This window comes from Lithobates pipiens, unplaced genomic scaffold (genome assembly GCF_037356315.1).
Source record: "Lithobates pipiens isolate NorthernLeopardFrog02 unplaced genomic scaffold, aLitPip1_a1.2 Scaffold_23, whole genome shotgun sequence".
Lineage (NCBI taxonomy): Eukaryota > Metazoa > Chordata > Amphibia > Anura > Ranidae > Lithobates > Lithobates pipiens.
The window spans coordinates 276755250-276774870 of NW_027507785.1; the positions used below are offsets into that span (position 1 = coordinate 276755250).

At 44.3% G+C, this 19621-nt stretch overlaps 1 protein-coding gene across 2 annotated transcripts in view; it reads left to right on the forward strand.

Moving 5' to 3' along the window:
* The window catches only part of FAM151A (family with sequence similarity 151 member A), a 36539-nt gene continuing 16918 nt past the window's right edge, over positions 1-19621 (forward strand). Inside the window, exons 1-5 of one of the 2 annotated variants that reach the window (XM_077453265.1) lie at positions 1-448; positions 10089-10232; positions 15192-15341; positions 17352-17511; positions 17620-17850. In XM_077453265.1, coding sequence (XP_077309391.1) covers positions 334-448; positions 10089-10232; positions 15192-15341; positions 17352-17511; positions 17620-17850 — 800 coding nt within the window. In that variant the 5' untranslated portion in view covers positions 1-333. The remainder of the gene's footprint in view (positions 449-10088; positions 10233-15191; positions 15342-17351; positions 17512-17619; positions 17851-19621) is intronic. The other variant, XM_077453266.1, reaches the window with a different exon arrangement.

The following is a 19621-nucleotide window of genomic DNA, read 5'->3' on the forward strand; positions in this document are numbered from 1 at the left end:
ATGATAATACATACACGCTATCTATTGAAAAGGAAAACGGTTGCATTTCTGTGCTGTTATGGGAAAGAATGCTGAAGCCTAAACTCCAAGAGCAGAGTTCTTAGCATGTATCTTGTATCGCCCATAGAACGGAGCTCTTGTTAAATGAAGGGGGAGCTGGAGGATTTTCTGTAATGCGAGAAGACGTCTATAAAGAGCAGAACGTTTATTGTGGTCTTGAATAAAGGACGTTGAGCTTAGTATTGTTCACTTACATCCATAGGAAGGCTCGCCATTCAGAGATCGGAAAGTCCTCGAATACTTTGGAGTTTGGAAGAAGTTGTTAATGATATAATGAAGCGCTGCAGTTTGGCAGATCTAAGAACCATAGCAGCAGTCTTAGTGTTTGTAGGGGTGTGTGTCGCAATCGCTGCTCTCTGCTTAACTTTGGGACAGCCTCCAAAGAAAGGTAAGGATAGACTTGTGAACTGATTGTATAATTTATGTTGGCCATCTTATACAAGGTTATGGCAAGAAATCATCAAAAAATGTAGACTTTTTTAATTATGAAATAGCTGGTAGCTTTGGGCATAGCAAATGTGCTTCATGATCTGCTCCGAAACATAGCACTGGAAAAGAATCTCATTGGTGTTGAGAGATGCTGGGCTCTGGTGCTCATTAGCAGTCCTTGTATGAGATATAAACAAGTTCTCCTGTCTTTTTAGTGCTATAAAGAGGCATCCACTACCCCTCATCCCCTTTTCTGTATTAGGAGGAAGACTCCATGTTGTCCCTGTCATGCTCTGAAGTTCATCTGTTCACCAAGAACCCCACTGCCTGCTGAAAAGCCCCAAGATAGGCAACCCTGGCCCTTAAGATACCATATGTGTCATCTCTTCACTTTAGTTGACATATAGCATGTGCCTTAATAACAGAATTAGAGGATGCCAGCTCTTCTGTTGCTTGGCCAGTGTTCAGATACAAAAGGACAGAGGTTAGATAATCTTTGGGCAGTGCCAAAGCACTGAGATAAGGGTGCTCTCTAGGGCTTGGAAGCAAAGGCTGCCTCTTAATTACAAAACTGCCAAAAGGGACAATTTAAAGCATACCCAAAGCCAATACCCAGAATGTAATATATCGCAGGTTACTATTTATTAGATGTGATGGCTATATTAGTTTTCTTTTCTTCAATATTTTTCCCCTTTATTTCCACATGATGGTCCTGCAAATATCCCACCTCCTGTCCCTTCATGTCTTCACTTATTTCTCCATTGAATCTATGGAGGGCCCATGGTTGTCACCCAGACTGAACTTAAACATATAAGCCTTTTTACATCTCCATTACATGGTGAACTTATGGAGTTTAAAACAGAACTGCGAAGTTTAACTGCTCGGTCAGGTCTAGGGGGCATAGAAAAGAAGATTTACTTACCCACTCCTCCATTCTGCTAGACCAGTCCTGACATCATCAAGATCAATGCATGGTCCAAAGCCCTGTTTTGGATGTGATAATATCAAAAGAACAGGCCACCGCCAGAGTATAGGGGGGTGCATGCCAGGGGAACATAGATTTTGGTACGTAAATGTGCTTTTTTTTCCCCCTAGACTGATACAAGCAGTTAACACTTGCAGTGCGGGCACAGCCCCTTAGCATGAAGGAATTTAAGATTTCCCAAAATCAGGCTTTGGGTTGCTGAAAGTCATGGGAGAGCTGTGAGGAGCACGTTGCACGCTAAGAGAGGCATGCTACTGCAAGTGGTGTGAGAGCTGTAAGGAACACGCATGCTGAGAGAGGCACGCTGCTGCAAGTCGCGGGAGAACGGGGAGACACAGGCAGCTTGCAAGGTGGTGGAGGGAAGACCGATTGACTGAGGATTGACGCCGAGGGGGGACACTGAGGCAGACACACTGACAGGTGGAGCAGCCCGAGGGTGGGCGTGGGAGCCGGGACCCACTGACAGTTGAGTGCGGAGATAGGGACAGAGGAGTAGCCAACATCTGACAGAACAAGGGACATGCTGTTAGTGAGGGAGTGGGACACAAGTATATGGCTGAACGCTGAGGAGCATATCTGTAGTACCTTGGAGTACTGGGTGTATTATTTGGTGTACTGGGAGTAATATTTAGAGTATTGGGAGTAATAGTTGTAATAACTTAGAGTACTAGGAGTAATAGTTGTGGTAACTTGGAGTAATAGTTGTAGTTACTTGGAGTACTGGAAGTAATAGCTATAGTAACCTGGATTACTGGGAGTAATAGTTGTGGTAACTTGGAGTACTGGGAGAAATTTTAGCAGTAACTTGTAGTACTGGGAGACATTTATTATATCGGAGTACTGAGTGTGACTTGAAATACTGGGAGTGGTTTGGGGTACTGGGAGTAACTTAAAGTAACTTAAGTATTGGGAGTAACTGTGAGTAATTTGAAATAACTTGGAGTACTAAGTAGTAATTTGGACTGCTGATTAGTGACTTAGAGTACTGACTGATAACTTGGGTACTGGGTAGCGACTTGGAGTACCAGAAGTAACCGTAAGTCATTTAGAATAACCTGGTGTGCTGGGAGTGACTTGGAATAACTTGGAGTATTGGGAGTAACTGTGAGCAATTTGGAACAACCTGGAGTCCCAGGAGTGACGTGGAGCACTGGGAGTGACTGTGAGAAACTTGGACTAGCTGGAGCACCAGGAGCATCTTTGGAGTAGCAGCAGTACCTTTTTTTTTTTGATTATCCCCACTAGAGTAGCAGGTAAAATGTCCAACAGGAGTGGTAATGCGACCCAGTGCACATCTTACTCCATGTATATGTTCCTTGAAGAGCCATTCGACGGTGAATGCTGCTGTGCAAGATGTGAGCTAGTTGTTTCTCTGAAAGCCCAGATCCTGGTTCTAAAAAGGGGAATGACTGCTCCAGTAAGGAGGGGGTCGAGGACACAGGCAAGGTTAGGCAGGTACTGGCGGTAAGGGGCTCAATTATTAGAAGGACAGATAGGGCATATAGGGCAATCTGTCACAAATACTGTGATCGCCGAATGCTATGTTTACCAGGCACTCTGGTTTGGCACATCGCAGATCGGATGGACTATTTGTTGGGTGGGGCTGGTGGGGCTGGAGAGGACCCAGCTCTCATAGTACATGTTGGTACCAATGACAAAGTTAGAGGAAGGTGGAGCATCCAAAAAAATTATTTCAGGGACTTAGGGGCTACATTGAAGAGAAGGACCTCTAAGTTGGTTTTCTCAGAAACACTACCTGAACACCAGAGAGGCAGCAGGAGCTTAGAGAACTTTACAAGTGGCTGAGGAGTTGGTGTTGGAAGGAGGGTTTTGGGTTCCTGGGGAACTGGGCTGACCTCTCAGTCGGTTACCGGTTCTTTAGTAGGGATTAACTACACCTAAAAAGGGAGGGTGCAGCTCTGTTGGGGTAGAGGATGGCCAAAAATGTGGAGGTCTTTTAAACTAGGTGATGGGGAGGGAGGGATCAGAGGAAGTGATAGCCAGCAGTAAGCAAAGGTCAGAGGGTACTTATTTAGGCACTAGCAATAATATAGCCATAATACCTAAACACTTGGTGAATGCATTAGCAAATCAAAATCCCAGCCTCAGAAAAAACAAAGGAGGAAATAATATGCAGCTGTACAAAACTGAGAGGCATGTGCACAAATGCCAGGAGCCTATCTAACAAAATTGAGGAACTGGAGCTGCTGTTACAAGAGGAGGATTTAGACTTATGGGAATATCAGAAACTTTTGACAGCTCACACGACTGTCTGGCAACTATCCACGGGTATTCCTTATATCGAAGGGACATGGAGGGTGAAAGAGGGGGAGGGGTGTGCGTATATATTAAGAATGATTTAAGGGTGGAAGAGAGGAATGGCATCACAAATGAGGCAAGGGGGAGGTGGAATCCATATGGGTGGAACGTCAAAGGGAAGAAGCAAGTGGGAAATGAATAGTGGGGGGTATGTTACAGGCCCCTAACCTAAAGCAGGAGAAGGAGTTGGACCTCCTATCACCGTTAAAAATGGCACCGAGGCAGGGCAGCGTCATCCTAATGGGGAACTATCCAGATATTGACTAGGCAGAGGGACAGCTCACTCATTAAAGGCCTTTCTTACAGGACAACTTCATGTCCCAATTGGTGAATTCCCCAACTAGAAAGAATGCATTTCTAGACCTATTAATTACAAACACCACAGATCTGATCGCAGATGTGGAAATACAGGACAACTTGGGAACTAGCAGTCGCAGGACAGTTACATTCAGCATAAATCATAGGAAAAGGAGGCACGAGGGTAGTGCAAGACATTACATTTCAAAAGACCAACTTTTCTAAACTGCGCTCAATACTAAAAGACATTAAATGGGCCAAATCCTAGAAACATTGAATACTGAGGAAAAATGGGAGTGCTTTAGGAACATATTAAATAAAGGTATCATCCAGTGCATTCCAATGGGAAATAAATATAGAAAATCGAAGGTTAAACCTGGGTCGCTAAACTGTAACGTAAAAAGTCATATTAAAGAAAAAAATGGCCTTTAAAAATATAATGCAGAAGGGTCAGGTCATTGTCAGCATTCAAACACTACAAGGAATGCAATAAGATGTAAAAGAATGCAATCAGGGCAGCTAAAAAAGACCATGAGAGACACATAGTGGAGGAGAGTAACAAAAATCTCAAGACACTTTTAAAATATTTTAACAGTAAAAAAGTGAGGCCAGAGCATATTGGCCACATAAAGGATGATGAAGTTAAGTTGGTTACAGAAGACAACGAGAAGGCAATAGTACTAAATGCTTTTTCTCAGTTTTTACACAAAAAGGAGCGGTAGAAGGACCATGACTGCATTGTTAGTAACATATCACAGGATGTACTCTTGTGGTTTACAGAAGCTGGTTTCCAGAAAAGACTAGAATAGCTTAAACCGTAACTTCACTTTTGTTGAGAAAACATTCCCCTCTGGATGATCTATTTACACTGCAAGGATTATAACCTTTGTTGCAGATTCCTACCTTTTTGTTATTCTAAAGAAATCAATGTTTGTTCCTCTGTGCTGAGCGGGTCTAAGGGGAGTGGTTTCATAATTTCATAATTATCAATCAGCTGTGGCAGTTGCAGAGCACTAATGAGGAAAGATGCTGGGCCTGCATCCCTTTAGACGTGTTCCTATTGGGACTATATCACCAAAAATTTAATTTGTGTGGCAGGGGATGCCTGAAATCTGACTTGTATCTTAGGCAGACTTCTTGTGTTTGCTGATGACACAAAAATAAGTAGGGCAATAACTTCACAGAAGGATATAGAAACTTTACAAGAAGACCTGAATAAAATAATGGAGGCGACTACATGACAAATGAGGTTCAATATTATAAAATGTAAAGTAATGTACTTGGGGGCTAAAAATATAAACATAAGTTACTCAATAGGGGGAGAACCTTTGGGGGAATCCAGGATGGAGAAAGATCTGGGAGTCCTAGTAGAAGACAGACTGAGCAATAGCATGCAATGTCAAGCCGCCGCAAGCAAAGCAAGCAGACTATTAGCATGCATTATAAAGGGAATTTACTCCAGAGATAAAACGATAATCCTGCCACCTTATAAAATTCTGGTTCAGCCACATCTGGAGTATTCTGTCCAGTTCTGGTCACCGATCCTCAGGAAGGATGTGCTGGAACTGGAGAGAGTCCAGAGAAAGGAGGAACTCAATTATGAGGAACAACTGCAAACACTAAACTTATTCTTCCTAGAGAAGAGATGCATGAGAAGAGATATGATGGCAAAATACAAATACCTCAATGGTGATCCCATCATCGGTAGGAAACTATTCAGTCTCAGAGAGTGTAAGCCCTTGTACACACGGTCAGAGAATCCGTCGGAATGTGTCCTATCGGACTGTGTCGTCGGATAATCCGACTGTGTGTGGTATGCATCGGACTGATTCCGTCAGAATATCCGTCGGACCCAATTTTCCAACATGTTGGAAATATTTCCTGACCAACTGGGCCGATCGGACATACTCCGATCATGTATAGAGAATTTTGATCGGACCAAGTGCCACGCATGCTCAGATCAAATTCCTACATCAAAGCTATTGGCTGCTAGCCTGAATGTAGTCCCATCGTAACGAAATTACGTCATCACGTTCTGAAAGATCGGATTTTTCGCCAACTTTGTCCGACCGTGTGTATGCAACAGTTTCGGACAAGATCCGAAGGACAAAATCCAACGGGCAAAATCCGATGGATTTGGTTGTGGAAATCTCCGACCGTGTGTACAGGGGCTTAGAAGACATGGGCCATACAACGAGATTGGAGGAGAAGCAGTTCAACCATAAGCTGCGTAGGGGTTTCAGCAGGAAGTATTGATAATTTTAAAAGACTCTTGGACATGCATCTTAGTGAACACGATATACAGGAATATGGGAAATAATTATCGACATGAACGCACATACTGTACACCAAGTACACAGGTTGAACTGGATGGACTAGTTTCTTTATTCAACCTTACCAACTATGTAACTATGTGTTTTCTTATCGTAAAAGTTAAAAACTATGAAAACCATCACATCTAAGGATTGGTATACTGCAATATATAAAGTTTTTCTTTTTGGGTTTAGATATGCTTTATGCCGCGTACACGCGGTCGGACTTTCCGGCAGAAAAAGTCAGACGGAATCTTTTCATCGGATATTCAGATCGTGTGTGGGCCTAATCGGACGTTTTTTTTCTGAAAATTCTGACGGCCCTAGAAATAGAACGTGTTTTAAATATTTCCGACGGAATCAATTCCTATCGGGAAAACCACTCGTCTGTTTTCTGTTCCGACGGACCAAAAACGCTGCATGCTCCAAGTACGACACAGCAGCTACTGGCTATTGAACTTCCTTTTTCTAGTCCTGTCGTATGTGTTGTACAAGACCGATTGAGCGGTATTCTGTCGGAACTCCGTCGGAATAAACTCTGGCGGTCGTGTGTATGCGGCATTAGGGGTTTGACATATAACAAAAAACTCTAAGGCCGCGTACACACGGGCGGACTGTTCGCTCAACTTTGTCCGCTGAAGTGTTTCAGCGGACAGTCCGCTCGTGTGTGGGGCTTCAGCGGACAGTTTCAGCGGACAGTTTGACGAACAAAGTTTTTCGGAAATTCCGAAAAACTGTCCGCTGAAACTTGGTTTGAGCGGACAGTCCGCCCGTGTGTAGGCCACTTTCGAAATGAGCAAACTGTTCCCGCTCGGAGGAAAGTCTGCTCATTTCGAGCGCGTGTGCAGGTAGGCGGGACCCGCGACGGAGACGTCGCGGGCTCCGCCGCCTGGAATGTACTTAAAGGGGAACCCCAATGCCGAAAAAAATCGGCGTGGGGGTCCCCCCAAAGTCCACAACAGACCCTTGTCCGAGCACGCTACCCGGCCGGCCAGGAAAGGGGGGCGAGCGAGCGCGCCCCCCCTCCCGAGCCGTACCAGGCCGCGTGCCCTCAACATGGGGGGTGCCTTGGGGAAGGGGGGGCCGCGCGGCCCCCCCACCCCAAAGCACCTTGTCCCCATGTTGATGAGGACAAGGGCCTCTTCCCGACAACCCTGGCCGTTGGTTGTCGGGGTCTGCGGGCGGGGGGCTTATCGGAATCCGGGAGCCCCCTTTAATAAGGGGGCCCCCGGATACCGGCCCCCCACCCTATGTGAATGAGTATGGGGTACAATGTACCCCTACCCATTCACCTGTAAAATAAAAGTACCCAAAAAAAAAACACAACACACGAGATAAAATATTTTATTGCACAGCTCCGGGGGTCTTCCGTCTTTGGGGGTCTTCTCGCCGGACTCCTCCGCTATCTTCTTGTAGCTCTTTTGCTAGCGGAGGAGTCCGGCTTTCTTCCTCCCCGCCGCTGGCCTCTTCTCCCGACTTCGGGGGTCTTGTCCCCCTCTTCGGTTCTTCTGCCGGGCCACCGCGCCTTCTTATAGCTCTTTTACAGGCGGTGGCCCGGTCTTCTGTCGCCGCCGCCTTCCGTTCTTCTGCCGGGCCACCGCGCCTTCTTATAGCTCTTTTAGAGGCGGTGGCCCGGTCTTCTGTCGCCGCTGTCGCCTTCCGGTCGCCTTCCGTTCTTCTTCTTGTTCTTCTTCTTCTTCTCCAGGAGATGTTGACACGTCGCTCTCTCCGGCCGGAATGCCAGAGCCGCGCTGTGCGGCCACTTATATAGTGACAATGGGGCGGTGTCACATGGTATATGTCACATGGGTTGGTCACATGGTGACCCCGTCCCCTTACGATGTCATAGTCCCCATGTGACATCAACCCATGTGACCAACCCATGTGACATATACCATGTGACACCGCCCCATTGTCACTATATAAGTGGCCGCACAGCGCGGCTCTGGCATTCCGGCCGGAGAGAGCGACGTGTCAACATCTCCTGGAGAAGAAGAAGAAGAACAAGAAGAAGAACGGAAGGCGACCGGAAGGCGACAGCGGCGACAGAAGACCGGGCCACCGCCTCTAAAAGAGCTATAAGAAGGCGCGGTGGCCCGGCAGAAGAACGGAAGGCGGCGGCGACAGAAGACCGGGCCACCGCCTGTAAAAGAGCTATAAGAAGGCGCGGTGGCCCGGCAGAAGAACCGAAGAGGGGGACAAGACCCCCGAAGTCGGGAGAAGAGGCCAGCGGCGGGGAGGAAGAAAGCCGGACTCCTCCGCTAGCAAAAGAGCTACAAGAAGATAGCGGAGGAGTCCGGCGAGAAGACCCCCGAAGACGGAAGACCCCCGGAGCTGTGCAATAAAATATTTTATCTCGTGTGTTGTGTTTTTTTTTGGGTACTTTTATTTTACAGGTGAATGGGTAGGGGTACATTGTACCCCATACTCATTCACATAGGGTGGGGGGCCGGTATCCGGGGGCCCCCTTATTAAAGGGGGCTCCCAGATTCCGATAAGCCCCCCGCCCGCAGACCCCGACAACCAACGGCCAGGGTTGTCGGGAAGAGGCCCTTGTCCTCATCAACATGGGGACAAGGTGCTTTGGGGTGGGGGGGCCGCGCGGCCCCCCCTTCCCCAAGGCACCCCCCATGTTGAGGGCACGCGGCCTGGTACGGCTCGGGAGGGGGGGCGCGCTCGCTCGCCCCCCTTTCCTGGCCGGCCGGGTAGCGTGCTCGGACAAGGGTCTGTTGTGGACTTTGGGGGGACCCCCACGCCGATTTTTTTCGGCGTTGGGGTTCCCCTTTAAGTACATTCCAGGCGGCGGAGCCCGCGGCGTCTCCGTCGCGGGCCCCGCCTACCTGCACACGCGCTCGAAATGAGCAGACTGTTGCCTCGTGTGTGGGCGAGTCCGTTCATTTCAAAAGTTGCGCGGACTTAGTACGACGAACAAAGTTTGCTGTATTTGTCCGCTCAAAAAGTGCCGTGTGTGGGCGTGTTCGTTCATTCAAAAGTTTGAGCGGACTGTTTGACGAACTTAGTTTCGGCAGACAGTCCCCGCGTGTGTACATGGCCTTATTCAGCTTAAAGTTGGCTGTAATTAATACTCTGCCGTGCACTGACAAACAGGATAGCCCAGCACATCTGTTGCCTACCTGTGGACCTTGGGTTGGGTTATTGATTCTGATGGCAAAATCTGAGAGATGTGAGCCTTAAGCTGTCTAGAGATATTTCTTGCAGGATGGCTGTGCACGTATGCAACAGACGATGAATATATATCATATATAATACATATATATATATATATAAATATATATATAATATATATATATTATGTTTGTCTGTGGAGTAGAGGGTGTGCTGTGGGGAAAATAGTAGAAACCTGATTGGAAAATCTATGCTGACTGATTGGTTTTTAGAAGGAGGTTTTGCCATACAGTGTCATGGTGGGACCTACAAACATACTGTATGGGTTTTTTCAGCTCTAACCTTTTAGAGATTGGAGCGAACATCCTGATTATGTGTAGGACTTTGGGATCGCTTATACAAAACTACACACAATTGCCGGTCATTATTAGCTAAGGCCATGAATTTACAGTAAACAGAAATATTGCAACTCTCAGTCTCCTTGAAAACCTCTTCTCTTCATGTATACGGGCTTACAAAACAGATTTTCTTTATCAGTTTAATGCTTTTATGATTCTCAGCAGATTCCGAGCCTGGGTTCAGCACGGATGGAGATATGTTAGACTACCTAATGTCCACTGAGCAGATCTCAGCCAAGGATGGGTTACTCGTCACCTGGTATCATAGAGCCAATAGCAAGAGTGAAATGCATGAAGCCCTGAACAGTGAGTATGCTTTACATTTTACATTCCATTACTGTATTTAAGATTTTGCGTTAATACCCAAAAATGCCCATGTACAGTGCCTTGAAAAAGTATTCATACCCCTTGACATTTTTCACATTTTGTCATGTTAAAACCAAAAATGAAAATGTATTTTATTGGTATATTATGTAATAGTCCAACACAAAGGGGCACACAATTGTGAAGTGAAATGAAAATAATAAATGGTTTTCAAATTTTTGTACAAATAAATATCTGAAAAGTGTGGCCTGCATTTGTATTTAGCCCCTTTTGCTCTGATACCTCTAACTAAAATCTAGTGGAACCCATTGCCTTTAGAAGTCACCTAGTTAGTAAATAGAGTTCACCTGTGTTTAATTTAATCTCAGTATAAATACAGCTGTTCTGTGAAGCCCTCAGAGGTTTGTTAGAGAACCTTAGTGAACAAACAGCATCATAAGGGCCAAGGAACACACCAGACAGGTCAAGGATAAAGTTGTGGAGAAGTTTAAAGCAGGTTTAGGTTATAAAAAATATCCCAAGCTTTAAGCATCTCACAGAGCACTATTCAATCCATAATCTGAAAAATATAAAGAGTATGGTACAACTGCAAACCTACCAAGAGATGGCCGTCCACCTAAATTGACAGGCTGGGCATTAATCAGAGAAGCAGCCAAGAGGCCCATGGTAACTCTGGAGGAGCTGCAGAGATCCACAGCTCAGGTGGGAAATCTGTCCACAGGACAACTATTAGTCGTGCACTCCACAAATCTGGCCTTTAAGGAAGAGCGGCAAGAAGAAAGCCATTGTTGAAAGTAAGGCATAAGAAGTCCCGTTTGCAGCTTGCGAGAAGCCATGTGGGGGACAAGGCAAACATGTGGAAGAAGGTGTTCTGGCAGATGAGACCAAAATGGAACTTTTTGGCCTTAACGCAAAACGCTATGTGTGGTGGAAAACTAACACTGCACATCACACAGTTGATTGATAATAAATGGCTTCAGCCAAACACTAACCATGTGTGTTATCATTCATATTCTCTGAAAAATGGCCAAGAAAAATCATCAATTCTGCCAGGGTATGTAAACTTATGAGCACAACTGTATATACACATAAACATGAATACATGCACCTACATATATCTGGAACACATACATGCCTACTTATAATAGTTCCAAATGGCAGCCCTATTCTTACATATGGAATCAAGCCAATGGGTTCAAATATAGCTGTGGATTTGGATTCCAATCCTTACAGCTACCACCAGTATAAACATATAAGCAAATATGATGCTAGAGGCCAGAGAATTCTCTACAAGCACCACCTCCCCTAAAAGTATCAAGAAACAAAATTGGGAGTTTTGAAGTGCAAAAAATCTAATCAAATTGATATTACAAATTTTATAATTTTATTTAAACAAGCATGGTTAAAAAGAGAACAACATTATAAACTAGAGTATGGAAAGTCATGCGGTCCCAATACAAAAGTTGGTTGCCTCTACATGTTTCACCACAATCGTGGCTTCTTCTGGAGCTTTTGTAGGACCTTAATACAATGTCACTAAAAGAAAACAATACATTTTGAATTTTAATAAATCCAAATAAAAAAAAAAAAAAAGAGAAATGAAAGGGAAAAGACACTAGTACGCACAAAGGCCTTAAAGGATCTATCACACTTACAATTCATATATTTACATACTATAATATATAGATCGTCTGATGGATGCACTCTCACCCCACAAGTGATCAAGGTTCCAAATGGTCCTCACGGCCCACCAAGAGGTCCCATGAGGTGTCAGTGTGCCATTAAAAAAAAGGGGGGACAATAGCCCTACGTTCACACCTGCAAAGGCATATATAGTAGAATAAACTTGGTACACCACTCCCTATTATCACTTAAACCAATCATTTTAACTATACTATAGTTCAACTTTGACCTACCCGGTTGTGATAAGTAGTCAAGGAATTCACAGGTTGATAATTGTATCACTCCCAAAACGTATACTTCATATACTTTTGGTAAGCTTCAAGGAGCTGTGCCATCTATAAAACACATGATTCATCACAGAGTTTTCTTATAAATCTAAGATTTTTCTAGATAGGTATAACAATAAATTTGGCAAGTTCCTTTTACCTAAACACTTCCTTCATTGAAGATAACCATATTTCTTTGCTTTGTATCAAAATTATACCATTGAACCAGGGAAGATCAATGTTGATTAATCTATCCTAAGGGAGTATCCCCTATAGAGGAGTGATAGGTTAGTGTCAAAGACCGTGGCTATGTTCAACAATAAGTAAGCTGGAATCAGGTTGCCACAATCTTACACAAAGTCAACTTATTTTTCACCTCGGAAAAAAATCCTGTAGATACCATGCAGGGCGATTGGCCACAACAACTTTGCCTCCACACTGAGGGTCTTAAGTATCCACTTATTCCCGGCGTCACTGGGATAAGAACACTTATTGGCTGGTCCCAAATCCCAACAGCTGTCTCCTATCAATAAAGAGACACGGAAACATGCGCGAACCTGCATCGGCCATTTTGGAAACTCTGTTTTCCCTTACTCTATTACTTTCTCCCCTTCGTTCACGGCTTTGTTCCGCGCATGTGCGAACTCGCTGCGGACATTTTGGAAACTACCTTTTCGCTTACTTTGGTTCCCACACATGATCCATCTGACTGGGACCACATTACATGTATCCCGCAACAGCAGCAAAGTAAACACGTGCCCCATAGGGGGGCAGTCGGGAAGAGGAGGAGCCAGTGCGCAGCTGAGGGACCCCAGAACAGGATGATCGGGGCCACTCTGTGCAAAACCAACTGCACAGAGGAGGTAAGTATGACATGTTTTTTTTTTTTTTTAAAGGAACCTTTACATATCCTTTAACCTAATGCTAACATAATATAAACACAGGTAAAGTCAGTAACACTGATTTTCTCCTTACATTCTAAAAGTTGGAAGCTTATATTAGGCAGCAAGTAAGCTTGTTGCCAATAAAGTTGATGTGTTTAAAGCAGAAAAAATGGATTGCAGTAGTGTCCATGATGACCCTTGTCCACCTCCAAAAGCTAGTGAGCATCAGAACTGGACCACGGAGCAATGGAAGGAGGTTGCCTCGTCTGAAGAATCATGTTTTCTTTTACATCATGTGGGTGGCCGGTTGTGTGTGCGTCGCTTACCTGGAGAAGATATGGCACCAGGACCTTGAGTCCTGCCATGCATGTGGATGTTACTTGACACATAACACTTACCTAAACATTGTTGCTGATCAAGTACATCCCTTCATGGAAACGGTATTTCCTGATGGCAGTGGCCTCTTTTTGCAGGATAATGAATGCTGTCATACTGTAAAAATGGTTCAAGAGTGGTTTGAGGAACACGACGAGTTTGAGGTTCTGACTTGGCCTCCAATTTCTCCAGATCTTAATCCAATACGTATTTCTGGGATGTGCTGGAAAAACAAGTCTGATCCATGGAGGCCTCACCTCACAATTTACAGGAATTAAAGGATCTTCTACTGATGGCTTGGTGCCAGATACTACAGAATACCTTCAGAGGTCCAGTGGTGTCCACAATGAGTCAGGCTGTTTATTGAGGCAAAGGGAGACCTACCTAACATTAGGTGGGTCATCATAATGTTATTACTGATTTGTGTATACTCAGTACTGTAAAGCTGTCTTGATCATGTAATATACAAATATAAGGAGATATTTTTGGGTCGTCTAACTGACTTTATATATTTGTTGTGATGTTGAGTAGATTCTTTTGCATTGATGTGCATATAATGGTCTTTTCATGATTTAAAAGGAAAGAAAAATATTTTCAGTCTTTTTGGATATTCACTTGAAGATAACAGCTTTATATTTATAATCTTATTAAGATATGTTTTAAGAATCTTGTTTCTGTATATCATTTGTAATTATATACACGCGGCAGCCATATCAGCTTATTACTCAGGTTCTGCTTTAAACATTGTAATGGAGCATAATGGTTCTGCTTTATATCTTCTTCTCACAATGTTGAGCTGTCCAAGTTCTCACTAGTTGGCTGAAAAAAACAAAACTGTGGGACCTAAAGCTGTCAGAGTACACTGATCAATGGCCTCAGTCACTGATCAGGAAAGGTTTTCCAGCATCTCCCGTTGACAGATGTGGATCAAATGAGCCGCCCTCCGTTGAGTGGGGACGGCCACACACTGATGGAAATTCGGCTGGTCCCTACTGAACTGGCAGAATTTCGATCAGTGTATGGCCAGTTTAAGTTTATGAATTATGTGACCAGGGCTGCTGTTAGAAATCATGGGGCCCCATACAGCCTAGCTGACAGAACAGAGAACCAAGTCTAACAGATGGCCCCCAGCCGCATAAACAAACCACTCATTCACACAACCAGAATACCTGTAAGAATGAACCCTTTTTTTTTTACATTTAAATTTTTTACAATTTTAGGTTTTTCTTTATTGCATTTTTTAACAGTCATGTGGCATTGTGGGGTTGTCTAATTTTTGAGACAGAGAAAGAGATTGAGGACACAGATTCCTCAATCCTTTCTTTGCAGCCTCAGCTTCCGGGTGAATGAACAGAAAGCACTTTGAACAGAGACTCCCTGTGCAGTCATAAAGGGAAGCATTATAAACACAGGGAGGGCCACATGGGGATTGGTTCCAGTAATTGCTCCCATTCCTGTAGCTTTGGGCCCCCTGTTGAACTTATTGGGCCTGGGCCTCATATAGGAGAATTCAGGTGCTACCCTCTTGTCAGCAGCTCTGCATGTCACTCAGTGAAACGGTGAAAAGATATCAGTCTATGCCCTTTTTAAGTAAATTTACCACTTCTTAGGTGACTTATCTTGTAATTGGTTTTCGCTGGCAGGCATGAAACAAAAATGCAGTTTGAAATGCCTAATATTAATCGAGGGAACACTTACAAATCCTCATCTGATTACTATGTATAACCCTGCAGGTGGCATCATGGTGTTGGAGGCTGATGTCAATGTTCAGGGACAAGGAACAGTCAATGAGACAAATATACCTATCATGGCTCATCCCCCTGATATATACAGTGACAATACACTGCAAGAATGGCTGGACGCTGTGCTTCTTTCTTCTAAAGGTAATATTCTGGTCTTCATGTGACTGGATCAGAGAAAGTTATATGTAATCTATGACCATTTAATGGTTATTTGTGTGTAGGTAGTGTGCAGCATGGTGTGGCATCAATAATTCACAATTGGGTGCGATAGAGAAATTGATTAATGTAATTAAGTAATGCAGTAACAGTTCACAACTAAACCTGGAGGGAAGACCACCCAACAGGGTGCACTTATGGTTTTCATGTAAAGGGGAATAGAGCAATATTCAGCCAGACTAGTGTAGAATGTGGCCTGGCCATGTCGTACACAATTAGGAGGCATGTCCAGAGGAGCTGAAGTCCCTATGCTTTCACTTCTTGTCTGGAACCTTTCCCTATCGCTAGTACTGTCCCTAACAGGCAGGGTACATTTCCCTACACTAACCACTCACCAAATGCATGCCAAAGCTGGGAGCCAGTGCCGTAAATAGGCTCTGCTTTATCATAGATCAGGGATATGCAATTAGCGGACCTCCAGCTATTGCAGAACTACAAGTCCCATGAGGCATAGCAAGACTCTGATAGCCACAAGCATGACACTCAGAGGCAGAGGCATGATGGGAGTTGTAGTTTTGCAACAGCTGGAGGTTCGCTAATTGCATATCCCTGTCATAGATAGTCACCAGAATCACATGGGCTGGCAGCATACAATAGGATAGCTTCCCCAGTGACCCAGGAAACTGTAGCAGGATCCTGTTCATCTTGACTTTCTCTCCAACAACAGTGCTGCTGCAGAGGAGCGCCACCTGTGGTGGAGAAAGTAGACTGCACCTGCCTACATGTGGAACAGACAATATTACAATGCTTTAAAGTGGTGTTTCAGCTGTTGTAGCTGCTGACTTTTAATAAGGACACTTACCTGTCCAGGGAGCCCGCGATGTCGGCCCCCCGAGTCTGATCTGCCCATTGGATCAGGTGCCAGCGCCGCTATCTTAACGAAAATGCGCGACACTTTGTGAATGGCCCTGTTGATTTCTGGGACACACATGTCCCAGAAGACAACAAGGAAGCTCGCTAAAGAGGAGGAAGTGAAGGAACAGCGCTGCGGAATAGGAAGAGGCAGATTAGGAAGACTGCCTAGCAACAGGGGTTTCTGGTAATTGAAAACATTTTTATTTCAAATGTTTTTTAATATATTTTTTTGAGAATATTAGTGTAATTTTTTATTTTAGGGTGGACCTCCGCTTTACAGGGTACAATGGACAATTACTTAAAGCATATGTAAATTATAACAATTAACATCTGTTATTTGCTCATTTTTGACCTGTTAAAGTTGAACTCCACGGATAAAAATTTCCATTTAAATATACTTCCCAGTAGTCACAAAATAAGATTTGTGTGCCCGAAATGCCTTTCCAAACCCGGATATTATAAAACATAATATCATCATTGTGCTGTACATACTCTAGTCTGTGCAGAGAGCAGAGCTGTGGGAGGGACCCAGCAGGCCCCACCCACTACAGGCTGTCTGCAGAAAACTACAGTAGGGGGCGGAGACAAGACCAGTCACCCTGAAGATGGAAAGAGAGCAGCGGTGCCCGGTCTGTATTACAGGAAGTTCCTAAACAGAGGCAAATTGTTTGTTAGATTACTGCACAGATCTGGAAGAAGTAAAGAAAGCACACCAAGATTCATGTAAGAATACACATAACTTTTGTATTTAGATAACGTTTGCTTATGCCAGAGTTCAGCTTTAAAAAATATTGAAAGTGTTTTTTCATGATAATAGAAATCTTGTGTGCTCTCTGCTTGTGCTGAATGTTATTAGTTAGCTTTGTTTCCAGCTGTGAACTACAATACACCTCCCACTTATGGAGAAGAAGAGAAGGGGTATTCTGTAGTCCTAAACGTGTGTTACTAACATTATCACCAGGTGAAAATTAAAAGGGAAAAAAGCCAGAAAAGCTGCAAATATAAAATTTTTGTATTTAAGTTTAGATACATTTTAACCTCTTATGTATCAGTTATTAATTAACTTTTTGTTCTATACAGGCATCAAACTGGACTTCAAGAGCATCCAAGCTGTCAGCCCGTCACTTGACATATTGCTGAAAAAGTCATCACAGATGAAAATTAACCGCCCTGTGTGGATAAATGCGGACATTGTGGCCGGACCCAACGTCAACCATGAGATAGGAGTCAATGCCACACAGTCAGTATCCTGAAGATGTTTGGTGATATTGTTTGCAAGTTAGAGATATTCTGACAAATGGGATAAATTGATGAAAGTAATTATTAAAACTGCGATCCATCGTTGCAGGTTTCTGGGTTTAATCCAGGAGAAATTCCCGGATATCACAATCTCCCCTGGCTGGGTGACATTGTACCTACCACCGATTATCTCCAACAAAACGTACACCAGAGAAATGATTGTGACCATGTATGATCTAGTGAAGGATCTTCCCCAGAGAATTACCTTCCCAGTTCGAGCTGTCCTCCTGACCCCCACTGCCTGGCCTCACTTCAACTGGCTTCTGGAGAAGTCTAACCGGTAACCAGCATCATGTCATGCATGTTAGATACTTAGATGCTACTCTAGCCCTTCATCAGTGCTGTCCAACTCAAAGTTTAATGAGTAATTCCAGTGAACAAAGAAAACTGATACTAGCCAGAAAATTCTGCAACTGTACTAAAGCCAGGGAGTGTACTTGAACTATTAGGATATTAAATAGCTCCAGTCAATAGCCCTTAGTAGGCACTCCTCATCATTGCATGTGGACAATGTGCTCTCCTTCCTTCAAGATTTCCCAAACCGTGTATAAAGAGTCCTTAGCCCCCATTTACACTGGTGCTATTTGACAGTCCCAAATTGCATGACAAGTCCCACCCCATTGTCGGCAATGGAACCGTTCAAATTGCCACGATTCATGTCGCAGTGACTTTGAAAAAGGTTCCTGCACTACTTTTTTCTGATTTCATTGCGACTTGCATAGACTTCTTTTAAACAAAGTCACAAGCCGCAATGAAATCAGAGGTACAACTTGCACTGACCTTTTTTCAGAACACACCACCCACACAGCAGTGCAATGCGGTAGTGTGAATCAGACACATAGTAGAGAAGTAGCCCGATTCCAAAAGCCGCACCAGTGTTAACCAGGGTTTAAATTGATATGCTCTCAAAAACGAAAAGCTAATTTTTAAGGGCTCATTTACACTTGCTTCTACTTTAACACATAAAAGCACCTATCACTTCAACATGCTTTTTTGTTGGGTCAGTGATGCTTATTTGAAGCTTTAATGAAGATTGACAAATGTCCTGTGTGTGTATTGATTTTCTATTTGTTCCCAGGCTCAGCAGTACCCGCATTCAGCAGATCCGCAGCTTGTTGGTACCCTCGTTCATCAGATCTGCTGATGCCCCACTTAGTAGTAGCCTCCAGCTCTGCTGATCCTTGGTTTGCTGATCCTCCTCTCTCTCTGGTCCCTGCTCACCTCCCACTATATTGCTCTCACATTGCTCACCACATGTGACATTTATAGTTTCTCCTCCTCCAGTCCCCCCATTCTGCTAATCCTCTGCCACTCAATCCTCTCTATCCGGTCCCCGCTCACCTAACGCTATAGCGTTCCCATGTTGCACACCACGTGTGCCACCTGCTAGCTGCTCTGCTCCAGTCCAGATCCCAATAATTTCCCTGTTGCGCCATGCTTCATACCAGATGTGACCTCTGCACCAGACACTCCTAGAATATATACACATGAGCAGGAAGTGACTGCTGATGAAACCTTTCCAGTGCATCCTGGGATATCCCATACCTGCAATACCTCCAAAACAAAATGAAGCTAACTCAACTCAAAAGCTTCAGGTGCTGTTAGCTAGCATTGTCATAGACTTCTATGGAGGCTTTGGAGAGGCTTTGAATCACCAAGAAAGCCACATGAGGTATAATTTTTGAAGCTAAGCAAAGCAAATACAACATGAGAACAGGACTGAAAGGTAACCGTTTTATTTAGCGACATGAGCTTTGATTGGCATTCAGAGTGCTGCCCAATGCCACATTTTGAAGCAAGTGTAAACAAACCCTTATGCCATGTACACACGATCACACGACTCGAGTCCGCCGGACAATCCACCTGTGTGTGGGCTCCGGCGGACTTTTTTTACCCAAAAGTCCAGCGGACTTAGAAAGTAGTTTTGACTCAAAAACTGTCACGTGTCCGGACAATCCGCCCGTGTGTGCTAGTCCGCCGGACTTTGGAAATTAACGGACTTTCCCATGCACGGAGGAGTCCGTTCATTTTGAACGCGGCTCCAGGTAACC